The sequence below is a fragment of the Penaeus japonicus genome, unplaced genomic scaffold (assembly GCF_977035675.1).
Source record: "Penaeus japonicus unplaced genomic scaffold, GWHDUDI00000001_assembly GWHDUDI00000027, whole genome shotgun sequence".
NCBI classification, from domain to species: Eukaryota; Metazoa; Arthropoda; class Malacostraca; order Decapoda; family Penaeidae; genus Penaeus; species Penaeus japonicus.
Genome location: NW_028234429.1, coordinates 22,457,334 through 22,472,173, shown reverse-complemented (window position 1 = coordinate 22,472,173; position 14,840 = coordinate 22,457,334). Strand labels below are relative to the sequence as shown.

Sequence of the window (14,840 nt, the reverse complement as noted above, 5' to 3'; positions counted from 1 at the left end):
CGAAGGTCTTTCTGGCCGTCATCTTACGCGCGGGTCTGGCGTTTGTCGTCAGCGCCACAAGGGCGAGCAGTACAAATATATCTACACGGCCAATTAAACCTGAACTCTTTCCCTCTCTCGGGGCCGTCCAGGGGTCATTGTATCTTGGGACGTCTTAGACTCACGCCTTCGCTGTCGCTACTCACTCCTACTAACATCATCACTTCCGAACGCAGGAGCTTTTCCTCATTTCCTCCCCTAGCCCTTTGGAAAGCACGAACGGCAATATTCCTCTGACTAAAAGAGTGGCGCGGGAGGGAGTGCTTGGAGGGCGGAAGGCTGGAGGTCCTCCATCATCCGACGGAGCCCGACGCGCCTCGATGTCCCTCCCCACAACATGTAATTTAGACAATCATAAAAATAATGACTGACAAACTCGACAAGCGACTGCGAGAGCGAGAGCATTAAGCTATTATCATAAAATAGTCCTCCGCGGGGACCCGCGTCTATCCTATCATATCTTTTTCTAAACATTATTGCACTGCTAAGCAATAATCATAATTTAGCCAAAATTATTTATACAATGAGAGAGTTACATACAGAAAGAGAATACCGAATATGGCCAACGCTTATTCGTTTAGGGATAAAGGCCACACGAGAGGTAAAACTCTTAAACGACCCAAGCTGACCCCGGGTTCAGCCTGTTAAAGTCCTGAAATAACGCTCCGGCTCAAAACGGCCGCCGCCATTTGCATAACAATGAAGACGAGGCTGTGTAATCTCGGCCGGGTGAACCTTGTTTGCCTTTATGAAAAACCTATTTTGTCAAGAGGCTGCTGAGGGAAGGATCACGATAAGATAACAGAGTTTCACATTAAATATTTTACTCGGAAATATACATTGAGTGATGAGAACATACACAAGTGGCAGGGACCAGAACGATCGAGTTACCGTTGCGACGCGGTTGGTCTTCCCGATAAACCGTACTCACTTCACTACTAACGTAAATTCAGCTTGAAAGCAAAATGTAAACACAGAAAACGAGAAAACAACAACAAAAATTATTATATAAATATCATGTATAAAACACACGCAAAAGAGTGGACACTAAAAATATCGACCCGGAAGGATCGGCGAGGTGCCTGAGGCATTGGCAGATAATGTGTCCGAGCAGTAAGGAGCAATCACACAGCTGTGGATACACATCTACGAAATTTATATGTGGTAAATATTTACTTTCATCAACTAAAACAAATATATCCAAGGATATACATTTATATCATATGCCATAAAACCGCATTCATAGCACATCTCAACACCTGATGACAGTGATTTTAGCAAATCGGCATGGCGTTGGCTGTAGGGTGAACAAATTGCCAATAGTTGGGAATAAATCGAGATTTGCAAATCGGAAGAACGCAAAGAAAGAGGGAGATGGATCGATGGATGGATGGATGGAGGGAGAGAAAGGAAGGGAGAGAAAGAGAGGGAGAGGGAGAGATAGAAAGAAAGAGAATGTGAGAAGTATACAAAGTACGGTAGGACGGATAAGCAAAAAACAATGAATGAATACATGCATAAACATACATACTTTAAAATTACCATTTCATCCCTATTCCATAAAAAAAACATACCCCGAAACAAAAACGCAATCCGGGCGAGATACACCAGGGCTGGACGGCCGCAATGTAAAAAAAAGAAGGACCCTTGCCGTTTTCCCTTGTCACAACAGCGTATACGGAAGAGAAAGACAGAGAGAAAAGAGAGAGAGAGAAATATATATATATATATATATATATATATATATATATATATATATATATAGAGAGAGAGAGAGAGAGAGAGAGAGAGAGAGAGAGAGAGTGAGAGAGGGAGGGGGGGGAGAGGGAGAGGAAGAGGGGGAGAGAAAGAGAGATAGATAGATAGAGAGAAAGGGGGGGAGAGAGAGAGAGAGAGAGAGAGAGAGAGAGAGAGAGAGAGAGAGAGAGAGAGAGAGAGAGAGAGAGAGAGAGGGAAAGAGAAAGAGAAAGAGACACACACACACACACAGAGGGGTGGGGGGGAGAGAGAAGGAGAGAGGGAAAGAGAGATAGAGATAGAGATAGATAGATAGATAGATAGATAGATAGGAGAGAGAGAGAGAGAGGAGAGAGAAAAGGAGAAAGAGAGAGGAAAAAGGGAGAGAAGGAGAAAGAGAGAGGAGAAAGGGAGAGAAAGAGAAAGAGAGAGAAGGAGAAAGAGAGAGGAGAAAGGGAGAGAAAGAAAAAGAGAGAGAAGGCGAAAGAGAGAGAGAGAGAGAGAGAGAAAATCACTCCCAAAATATATTTCAGAAAAAGATGCGTGTATCGGAGCAATACGTGACGTTTAAATTTCTTGTCTTCTCTTTCTAGCCTGAACATGACACGGAAGAACAAACGATGATTTGGCAAGAAGACGAGAAACGAGCAGCAATATTCAGTGGCCAAACACAGGGATAGAGCGGGCAAACGGATGTAATGGCGGGAGGGGGGGGGGGGGTTGGGGAATGAAAATACGTAGCGTTTTTGTGTGAAACGTGGAGAGTACTTTTAGGGTGTGCATACAAGTGCAGAAAAATAAACGGAAGAACTCGGGTAAATGCAATTCGAGGTACATTGGAAGGGAAGATAAAATTGATCCGACAAGAATGAAAAAGAAAGAAAGAAAGAAAAAAAATCGATCTATCGCTCAATCACTCTTTCTCTCTCTTCAAACCGGTGTAAGGAATAAATAACCTTCGGCCGGAAGGAAGGAACCCTGCGACATGGACCCCAGGATCGCCGGAAGTGGGTCGGGGCCATCGTCGTAACCCCTGGGAGGCCACGGCGAAGGACACAGCGAGCGCCTCCTCTACCCCGGTAAGTAACCGCTCAGATTCTTAATGTATTCGCACTCCGCTGTCAGAAGTGTCAGTGTACGAGATTAATCGCACGTCTTTGTTGGAAAAAAAAAACAAAAGGTGGAAGGGGTGAGTATCTTTTGATCTTACTTTCAAATGATCTTTTTTCTCCCTCTTTTTCCCTCTAGCGTAGAACCTATCAACAAGTTCCATTATGACGACGGTAGTTAGGCTCGATATATATACATATGTTTAACTACGCTTCCTGATAGTTAACGACGAACAAGGGCTGAGGAACGACCAAGACTTAGAGGAAAGTTTTTTTTTCTGCCTGGCTCAGTAACGTTTGTTAAGCCGCCATTATTACGATACCAACAGCTGTATGCAGGATGTTAAAAGGAAAATAACACCGAATCGCAGGCTTCCTGTGTTTGTGCTCTCGCCGAACTCTCCAGATCGAGCACTTAGTACATTTTCTAGAACAAAATGGAAAGCCGAGCTGGCGGTCGATGCATCCGATTTTATAAGTTCTTCCGCCGCAACGGTATCATGCATGTACCCTGTTAATCTGAAGACCAGGTGGTAAATTAGCTCGCAAAGAAAACGGAAGTCATCCGCATTTTACTAGCAAAATGTCCACACGTGAATTGTCCTACACAAGAGTTTCCACTAATTTCCCGCGTTGGTCTTTTTTTTTCTTCGAGTAAGTGGTATTTTCTGCGGTTACGAGATGAAAGCACCGCGGACGATGCTCCACATACACACATGACGTGGACTCGGACTGGCTGCAATGTATTCTTTCTCTTCGTGTTCCAGCGCATAAACCGATCCATTAGGTCGTGTCACCACAGCCGAAAGAAAAGGAAAAGAAAAAAAATAAACAGAAAAATGCTTTCCTTTCGAATTGAGAAAGTCGCAAACTAGACACATTTTGATTATCAAAGCCGCTAAACTAACAAACAGATCCATTCAACCATCACCAACGCAACGGTAAACAGCATATGAACATACAATACAGCAGATGAACACACAATAGCCTCCATAAAAAATAGATGATTATGAAGCAAAGAGAGAAACCTACACGACGGAAGTAGCGGTCACGTGTAACACTGTAATGGCCAAGAGAGCCAACACACGAGGGGGGAAAGCCACGGAATCCGAGCCAGGCTCTCGAGATTGTTTCTGCCAACATCAATTCCGGCGAGCGGTCACATCTCACGACAAGCCTCCTACTTCTCAAACGGCTCGCATATTCCCAATCGCCTAACGAGTATCAAACTGAAAGCGGCGAGGGTGTCTCCGAGGAGGATGTGGCGAGTGAGAGTAGCGACGAGAAGTGAGAGTGACCGGATCGAGAGTCGGTGCACAGGAAGTGGACGCAGGGCCAATAAATGACACGTGTGAGAGTGAAACGCAGTCGCTACTTTTTTTCTTCTCGCCCTTTCATAATGTCGTCCGGGACAATAAATAGACTTTCTTCAATCGCTGTGGTCAAGTCTCAGATTCCATTGATGTATGAAAAAATCGGAAAATTAATTTAGGAAATAAGCCGATACATGTACATATTTACTTGCAAAAAAATGAAAATTCGTTGAGAATACAAGCTTCTAATGTCCAGATGCCCGAAACATTCGTCGAATGTCAGGGTTATGATAAGCCATAAATGGAGAGAACGATTGAAAAAATCAAACAAAAAAACAAAAAACAAAACAAGGTCGCGCCTAAAAAAAATTATGTGACAGACGTCGGGGTAGAAAAAAAGTCCAGGGGGAGGGTCTGTAAGACAGGCGGACGAGAAGGAAAGGGGGGGTATATCAAAGGGAGTAGGGGAGGGGGAACTGTAAATGTGGAGGAGGAGGAAGGGGGATGTAAGAGTGAAAGAGGTGGGGGGGGGGGGGGGGGCAATAAGGGAAAGAGAAGTAGGTGGAGGGAGTCTATTTTCTGCCGCCTAGCAGAAAGTGACCCTGCCTCTTCCACTTGACCACACGTCGTCTCACACTCGCCTCTCCACCGCATAAATTCAGGCTGTCAACCACCCACCTGAGTCCGCTCAGTCCGCCCACCCGCCCGTCATGGCCCTATCACCGACGCCTCCGCTCTTCTAAATCTCTCTTTTATTACGAATTCTCATCAAACGTATATAACAAAAATAACGCCTCTTCTGAACCCCGTCACTGAAATCTCCACCCTAAGCTTGTTAATTCGCGTCGCCTCTCGCATGATCGCCTTATAATCAAGCATCCATGACCCACTTATCAACATGCACACAAAAATACGAAGCACATGTCTTCTTTCAAAAGCAAGACCCTCTCCCAATCCCCACTCATTAACGTAGCTGTGCCATTAATATCCACATTTGCATTCAAGTTGCGTTTTGAAGACCGGGGGAAACTAAACGCTCGTCTCAATTTCGAGCGCATTTCAAACGGCACGAGATAATGAATATGTAGAAGCCACATATGGTCAATTGGCCATGCGTCGGCGACGCTGGTCATGCTGTATCCGTGTGCGTGTTTGAATGGGAGAAAGAGGAAGGAGGGAAGGAGGGAGGGAGGGAGAGAGGGAGAGGGAGGGAGATAGAGAGAGAGGGTGGGGGGAGGGATAGGGAAAGTGAGTGAGTGAGATAGAGAGATAGATAGATAGATAGAGAGAGAGGGGGGGAAGGAGGGAGAAAGTGAGATAGATAGATAGATAGATAGATAGATAGATAGAGAGAGGGTGGGAGGGAGAGGGAAAGTGAGTGAGTGAGTGAGATAGAGAGATAGATAGATAGATAGATAGAGAGGGGGAGAGGGGGAGGGAGGGAGAAAGTGAGTGAGTGAGTGAGATAGAGATAGAAAGAGAAAGAGAGAAAGAGAGAGAGAGGGGGGGGGGGAGAGAGAGAGAGAGGGAGGGAGAGAGAGAGAGAGAGAGAGAGAGAGAGAGAGAGAGAGAGAGAGAGAGAGAGAGAGAGAGAGAGAGAGAGAGAGAGAGAGCGTGAGAGTGAGAGAAACTGATTAGATTTGCGTGTACGTAAGTGTGTCTGTCTCCGCGCTTTCCCTCCACGTGTCCTGGGCGTCCCTTGGCCGCCTACCGCGTTATGACTATCAATATCCGGCAGTGACCATGAGTACTGTTGAAGAAACCTACACTCTCCCCCTCAGTAGTTCTTGTTCCTCGGGTTAAGCGGCTTCAATGTCTTCGAATCAATGGATTATGAAACGACCATATGCTTCTCTTCGAAGACCTTATTTCAGAACCAAGATTCTTCGCCTCGCTCACTTCCGAGTTGGAGCACGAATATGGCGGCAATATATTTCAATACTCCACTATCACGGCCTCGACCCACGCCACCTTCGCTCAAAAAGGATATGGGAACGGAAAAAAAGTTCAACTTCCCTCCTCGTCGCCATAAATACCCACATCCCTCGACATCATGTAATTATTACAACCTCAAGAGTGAACAGACAAACAAATAGGCACGAAAAAAAGCCTAGAGGAAGGTTGGCAGTGAAGGCAGACTGGCGCCATAAAGCCGATGACACAGGTGTGGGCAGGTGCAAGCCCGACAGACACACGGGTATCAAAGGAAGGGTTTAACGAGGCCACAAATGCCCTTCCCGGTCCGATAAGCCAGTCAGAAGGGCGGGTACGGCAAAGCCCCCCCTCCCCCCCAGCCGCTTCATAGCTACACCAATAGGATAATGACGGTGAAACTGGTTTGGGAATTGTTTGGTTGATGTTAATGAAGCTCGAAGGAGCCTGAACCACCCCCGATGCGGCGACCCACTGGGGTAATACTTATGCTAAAACACACAATAAAGAAAATAATCCCTTATACTATGTAAAATCTTTTTGTATCAAGTCTCCCTTAAATGCATTCACGTATGTTTTTTTTAGATTATCTTATCAGTTAAAAATATCCCAATAACCACCAGCAGTGGCTTTAGTACAATGAGTCATTAACTCATACTGCTACACAGCAATGGAAGTAGACCAGAATGTGGTCAAAATCCATCTCTCTCATAAGACACATAGACGGCATCACGCGATATTTGTATTTTTTAGAGATTCTTCATTTAACTCAATGCCTCATTAAATTTAACGATTTTATATCATAAAGACCATCAGACAAGGAACGTAGTAGGAGTGAGAATACCAGATGGTTGAGAGTCGTAATACTCCAATGGTAAAAATATTCGCATGTAACTAATAATTGTGGTTATTGGGTGGTGTATGGAGAGAGGGTTGAGATAGGTAGGCCAACTGTGGGGCTTAGCATTTTTTCTAAATGTTTTCTCGCCTGCCTCCCTACGCTACGGTTCCCGCCTTCCTGCGGTTTGAAACTTTTTGACCTGAAGTGATAAACGTATCCTTTCATATCAGTCTGGTGTCCACAAACCCCCACACCACACGCTGTAAGAATAAATTTCAATTACTTAAACCGTACCCATTTACGCTGTTTAAGGAAAATAAGATGGGCTCCAGACGGAAGCAGAGAGGATCGAGCGCGAGGTAGAGTGCACCTGCCCACAAGACTCGTCCAGGCGGTGAGTGTCAGGTTACCAGGCAATAAGTCTCGAGCACTCACTGGCTAATTAATCACTTATGCAAAAACACGCAGCAATTTCTCCGAAGCATTCTATCCTCTCGCATAAATCATTCATACACCTGGACGGATTCGCCGGAAATTCCCTCTGCCCTCCCTCCTCCTTCCCTTCCTTTCCCTCGCTCTCAGCATGGAAAAACGACCGAGAAAAGAATGTCACCCATAAAGTCTCGTCCGCCACAACGGCCCCCGAGGGCAGGGCAGAGTTTGGAGCTCCAGATGACTATCACCGTCGCTAGACAATGGCTGGACCACTTTGGGACGACTGCCCCCTCCATTTACACTCCATATGAGGCTGGCCAGGGGATGCTACGGCAGGAGGGTCATCGTCACCTTCGCGTTCGACGGCCCGCCATTCATGCGCTCATAGCTGTGATTTTGGCTCACTGCTATGCGTCTATGCCTCGGACTGAATGCGCTGCCAACACGTGCTTATATGTCATTTATATGATGATTAGGAAGACGAGGAAAAAAAGAAATTATAGAGGAGGAACTGAAGGAGTCAAGGCGAATGGATATGATAGAAGGAAATGTGAATTCAAAGAAAGTAAAGAGGAGGGAGACAAGTCATTCGAAAGAAAAGATAAAAATGCCCCCTACAGTCCATAACGCCAAACTCAACTAAGGAAGAAGAAAAAACACACAATAGTACTAAACAGAAAGCCGACACAGCGCATTATGCAAATGCCTCACATAAATGCGTGCGAAGAACTCGTGTTAAGTAGCAGCGAAACGGCTAACCGAAGATCTCCATGGCAAGATAAGCGGCGGAACAGTTGCTCTCGAAGTGGGCAAAGGGCGCAAGGGTGAAAGGGGGCGATGATAAGAGAGATAGGCGAATGAGTGAGTCACGAGGAGGGGAGAGGAAGGACAGTCAGGGAAGTGAAGCGGGACGCAATAAGGGATATATACTAACGTAAAGTGAGATTCTGCTTTTGCTGTTGTCGTCAATAAGCATGCACTGGAGCGAAGGGGTGCGAGTATAAATATCTACATGATGTATGCAAGGAGTGTTTAAGAACATATTACATACATTTACCAAAACATGGAAATATACTCATTGCTTTTGTCTTGTTAATTTATGTATTCATAGATTTCATTTATCCATCTATTTATACATTTAATCGTCCTTCTTATTTCTAACCCACCTATGTGCAAGTTTCAACCTCCACGTCACTGAGTGAATGATGCAATAAGGTTTACCTCTAAACGAAACTTATCTAACATAAACAGCGTGTAATGTTGATGGCGTTGGGGCGGGGTCACGTAGGGTCGTGTAACGAAGGTGAGCCCACACCCCCTCTTTCGATCATATGTTCCTCTATGATAATATGGTAAACGAGAGAGAGAAAAAAATAGAAAGGCAGAGAGAGAAAGAAATAGAAATAGAAATAGAAATAGAAATAGAAATAGAAAGAGAGAGGGAGAGAGAGATAAACGATTATTTATCCAAGGATAAGAAACAAATATACTGACATAAACGATTATACACACAAACACATATCTATACAAATCGCTTTCTCTCTCTCTCTCTCTCTCTCTCTCATAGATGTGACAGCGTCTAGCGAGCGCCATGATGCTTCTTTCGGCAAGAAAGGGCACCTCCCTTCGCCGCCTGCCTGCCTCTCGCACAACCATTCAAGATATTATCACCGAACATTAATAACGTCTATAATTCCATCTCCGCCCCCGCCCCCCCTCCTCCTCCTCCCAGACTCGGCACAGTCATGGCGGATTTTTTTCGCTTTTCTTTTTTCCTGGTCTAGCCAACCGTCTCTGTCTAAACTAATGGACGTCGAGAAAATCGCACCGGGTGACGGGTTCTTTTCTAAAGGTATTTCCCTCGACGTTTCACATCCCACTTTTTTCTATATCCTTTCGTGATGCAAAAAATTATTCCATTTGCGAGTGGAATTCATTCTTCCCGCGCCAAGGATAAGCCTACAGTTTCCACGCGTGCAAAAAAAATGGTCTAAAGAGGGGATCATATTCTCTAAGCCGTCTTTGGTAACCCTGACTCCGGGCTCAAGAGCGTATCGCTGGCAACCCTGGCGGAGGTCTGAAAGGTCACCACGTGATTCATCAGACGGCTGACCCCCATTTATTTCGCCTTTTGTTTTGATGACTTAACCCCCCGGGTCCTCCGCGTCTTGGGAGAGGAAGGGGACAAAAACAAGTTTATTAGGAAGGCTGGAGATAAAATGGGGTGTAGCATACAGATAATGCCTTACCTTGTTGGGACTCGAGCGCTGGTGCGAATGCTTGGAGATGACTCCACATAACTACAAGCGATAAAAGCAGGCGCCGATGAACGTTAACGGTCACGCTAACATAACGTTCCTCGCATCCCTGGCATATTTCTCGCCACTCGCCTCAACTCCAACGTGGACGTGACCCATCCATGCCCATCTAATCTCCGAGCGGCCGCTCTGCAAAATGTCTCATCACGACGACGGACACATTCCTCGGCATCCTTCACAAACCGAAGTAATTTCGCTAAACACCACGATCTTGACCACAACACCAGAATCATGAAAATAATCACGACAATCACTTTCCGCGCCAATAATAACTGAACGGAAAATCGCCGAATCCACTGCGAGTATTTTCCTTCGCACTCAGATCACCAGACCGACTTCAGAACTCGAGACTGACCCCTCCTCACCTCCTCACTTCCCCGACCACACTGACTAGATATGATAATTACTTGGTCCCGACCGTCGCACACATACGCACTCTTAAAAAGGTCCCGAGTCTCCTCGCGTTGCTATGGTTACGGCAATGGGTTAATGAGAGGGTGGGTTTGTTGCCTCTTTTGTTTCCCCGAAGTGTGTGATGTTCTTGGCCGTCTGGCTCTCGGGGTCAGCGAGGCGCACGCTAGCTAATGGAAGGTTTTCTCCCCCTTATCCTTAAAGGGGTTTTACAGGCATGGCGGAGAGTGCACGAGCATGAAAGGACTTTCTAAAAATGGAGGCGTTTTAAGCCTAAGTGGAGGAAGGCAGTTGCGCCATTGTCCTCGAGGAACCACTTAATTATGAAAAGAATGATTAGCCGGGGTCAGGCTGGTCGCACTTCTACACAAGGGACGAGGGAAGTCGGCTGGGCAACCAACGCGTCTCAATGTTATTCTTTCTGATTTATGACACGTAAAGGAGAAAGTTTAGTAAAGAATGACAGGCAAAAAGGGAAAAACAAACTTGAAATCTGTAACTTCAGCTTCTAAGACATAGGTGTGTTCTAACACAGCAACAACGCAAGATTTCCTGGCGGTGTTGAAAAAAAAGTGTCAGCATTCCGAGCAAGTTCTCCTGTCAACGGCATGTATCGTGCTTTCACTCTTTCGAAATACCCAAAGGAATGATAAGAATCAGATGTATGCACAGCATCACCAAGAATGTCCGAGATGAGCACGAACAAATGCTTCCGCAATACTTTCACGTACCTAGTAAATATATCTTTTTGACACCCTTATGGCACCTATACAGCGCTCCACTTGACTCTTTCACGTACCTGAGATTTCAAATGGATTAGCAGGGAGGTTCGGGAAATACTCTATATAAACGGAAGGAAACACGTGTGTGTGTGTGTGTGTGTGTGTGTGTGTGTGTGTGTGTGTGTGTGTGTGTGTGTGTGTGTGTGTGTGTGTGTGTGTGAGAGAGAGAGAGAGAGAGAGAGAGAGAGAGATAGAAGGAGAGATAGAGAAAGAAAGAAAGAAAGAAAGAAAGAGAGAGAGAGAGAGATAGATAGATAGAGAGAGATAGAGAAAGAGAGAGAGAGAGAGAGAGAGAGAGAGAGAGAGAGAGAGAGAGAGAGAGAGAGAGAGAGAGAAGGAGAGAGAGAGAGAGAGAGAGAGAGAGAGAGAGAGAGAGAGAGAAAGAGAAAAAGAGAGAGAGAAAGAGAGAGAGAATATATATATATATATATATATATATATATATATATATATATATATATAGATAGAGAGAGAGAAGAGGAGAGAAGAGAGAAGAGGAGAGAAGAGAGAAAAAAAGATGAGAGGAGAAGAATAGAGAAGAGAAGACAGGAGAGATGAAGAGAAGTGAGATGTGAAGTGAAGTAAAGAGAGAAGGACTATAATGCATGTTAGTACGGGTGCGCACAGGTGTGTGCGTGTGGTAGACAGCAAGACGTTACCTTATCAAGGAGGTGGTAGCATCTCGCGGTGTCCTCGAGGCGGTCGCGGGTGTGGTGGAGGCGCTCGGTGAACTGCGTCAGGTGGAGGTGGAGTGCCCTTGCTAGTTCCCGGACGCTGGGTTCCGTCTCGGCCGAGGGCGCCGCTGCCTCCTGCAGCAGGGACCCGCCCTTCTCCAGGTGCCGCTGTGGGGAGGGGGAAAGGTCAAGTATTAGCTGGCGTTTTGTGGCCAAGAGAGTTATCTCTCTCCCTCCAAGACTAAAATAAACACTCGTAAAAGATAATAAGAATCGTTTTAATGACACGCACGTGCAGGTAATTGTACTTTCAAAAGACAATTATTTAACACTAAAGCACAATCTGCAAAAAAGTTCAGAAAACGTTAACACTCAAAATATCAAAACCACCATCGTTTCACATCAAACCATCACAATCTCACTTGAAAAAATAATAATAAAATAAAAAATAAAGCACCATCCATGTGATCTGAGCACAACATCGATAAATCAGCCTAGTGTCCATGCTAAGAGGCTGCATCTAACGGAGTTACATTTCACACCGCCTCGATAACATCAGAAAAACCGTTAAATTAACAGTACCACGTGACTGCCTGTGTCCGGCCGGCGGGCGAGGAGCGCGGCCAGTGAAAGAAGGGTAACACCAAAACCCCCTCGATGCGATGCTTGGTTGGAGGGGGGGGGGCACCTCATGAAGAAGTTCAATGATGATGCATCAATAAACAAGCCCTGTATTCAGTGCTCTCCCTCCCGCCCTCGCCCACCTCGACTCCTCACCGCGGCCACCATGACACACAACATGCTCTTTATTATGCAACATCCTGGATTCATACTGAAGCCAGACATCTCACCGTGTGACCGATGTACATGCTGTCTCCAAGTGCTTGTGCTTGCTAAGGAAAACTTGCAAGGTAACGCGCATGCGCCGCAATAGTGTTGCTAATCACCAGCTACTCGACGAACAGCTAAACACACATGGCTAAACGATGAATCAAAAGGTAAACAAGGTACTGACATACGCACACAAGCGTCGTGGATTCGAGGGACACCGCTGGCCTGTATCTTGACCATTAAGGATGTTGTTGTAGCGGTTAGGGTGTTTGCTGGCCTAGTTGTAGTGCTCTGTGGAATGGTGTTGACTGGGCATGCACCTCACACTTACAAGCATCATCACTGTCGAGGATGGTGTCGGTAAAAAAAAAAGGCCGAAATACAGACACATTCATATGCTCCTACGAGTGAACTGACTCATATAAAAGTGCACACGTGCTCACATACACGCGTGTTGGTGTGTATGTAAAGGCCAACTAATTACATCTGTATACATGATTAAATATGCGAGGAATAAAAATAATCACATATAAACAGTATACACGAAAACAATAACTAGATATTTGTTATACAAGAGCAAATTCTAACAAACAATTGATTGTCTTAAAAAGGCAATTCACAGTGCGCTGAGATTTCCGGTAAAGATTACCAAAGTTGTTATCTCACTTAACATCATCCATCAACAACTCCCATCAACCCCTAACAGCGGGGAAAGCACCTGGAGGTCCTAAAATTGACCCTTCGCGTGACCTGACATGACCTCATCACTTGTTTCACCATAACAGCGCGTGGGAGTGTAATACTCGTCCTTACATTAATTAAGAGGATGAAAGGGGGTGGGTGGGACATAGAAGGAATGGAAAGGGGGAGGGGGGGGGGGGTAGACACTCATCATCTCGTGTTATAAGTTGTCCCTCATCACGGGCTGCCCTCACCACAAGACGTAACTTTCTCGCCGTCTCTCGATGGGGTCGCTGCCGGGGGTAACTGATCACGGGGGAAAGTTCTGCGAGCATGCATAATTGGCCAGATTACGCACTCTTACGTATAACTCTTTCGTGAGTGTTCTTCGGATGACCCCCTCCCATGAGCTGCCTGCTGGTACTGAAGCTTAGGCCAAGAACTGGGATTCTTTCTAGGGTTACCAGGATAGGCAGTCACGTCCAACATCAACACTGCTTCACGGTTAATTTACAATAATAATTCAAACATTTATATCGCTATAAGGCTCATAGTGTTTGTAAACAATTTATCTCATGTGGAATGAGTTTGTGAGCAGGTTATGAACAAGGATTTGAAAATTTCAGGCGAGAACTGGGCGATCAGTACAATTCAGGGACAGCACCTAGAGACATCGACAAAAAAAAACGGAATATAAGAGTATAAAACCAAGTTCTTCACATGAATGTATAAATACACGTATACATTAATTTCGAGTAGGTTCGTTTTTCGTCCTAAAATATGCAAGAAGGGTTCCGTACTCCCTTCGCCCTCGGGGCTTTTGCGGAACGAGGGGGAGTCAAAGGGTGGGGGTTCTCTCGCTTGGTTTTAATTAATTATCAAGCCAATTATGGAGACTTGTCGTAAGACGCGTAATAATTGATGACCTCACTGATGTGCAAATTACTTCCGGATTAGCAAGTGACATCAAGTTGACAAGAAACGAAATTTACTTTGAGATGTCAATTATTAATTTGATTTCCTTCTTAACGCTAGTCATAATATCTATATTTGTGCTATTACAGTAACAGCTATGAAATTAAATGATACTCTCCTATGCTGCCCATGTTCGGCTTCAACAAACCAATATTAATGACAGCAATTCCATGGCTCCGTTAGCCACCTTTGTTACGTAGTTCAATCATATTCCCCCGAGCCGAGCAGCTGCTGACAAAATATTGATTTGGCCGCCACCGGTTCTCTCATCCTTAATTCCACCATGGCGCCGCTCTCTTCGCCTGCACTCTGTCGAATAAATCACAGGAGGGTCTTTCACGCCCCTCGGTAAGGTAATCGACTCGGGGTTCCTTTCCTTCTCCCAGTTGCCGTCTGGGCGCCGCGCCGTGGCCCGGTTCCGCCACGTGGCCGCTTTACTTCAACGAACGGCGGCAGACTCGAAGACAAACTCGCTGTAAAACTACAACGCTGTCTTTCTCCTTCACTTGCAACAACAAAACATTCGTGCATGTATAGTTCCTAGCGGAAAGAGAACGAGAGAGAGCGAGAGAAGAACAATGCTTAGTGATCATCCTATTAATGGCGGGAAAAGCAGTGCTGTCTGGCTGGACACGGCGGATGAGAACCACCCTGTTTTTACTAGTTAAATGATAATCGCGGAAAGCTCTGGTCAGCTGCATCAACACATATATTCCGGAATGAATGCTATGCACGAATGTTGCACTCTACTTCGCTGTGATA

General features: G+C 45.5%; 1 protein-coding gene across 2 annotated transcripts in view; it reads right to left on the bottom strand.

The window, feature by feature from the left end:
• Positions 1 to 14,840, bottom strand: part of LOC122246659 (uncharacterized) — a 259,930-nt gene that overhangs the window by 11,258 nt on the left and 233,832 nt on the right. For both annotated transcript variants that reach the window (XM_086552765.1, XM_086552766.1), the window contains exon 9: positions 11,577 to 11,759. In XM_086552765.1, the coding sequence (XP_086408891.1) occupies positions 11,577 to 11,759 (183 nt within the window). The remainder of the gene's footprint in view (positions 1 to 11,576; positions 11,760 to 14,840) is intronic.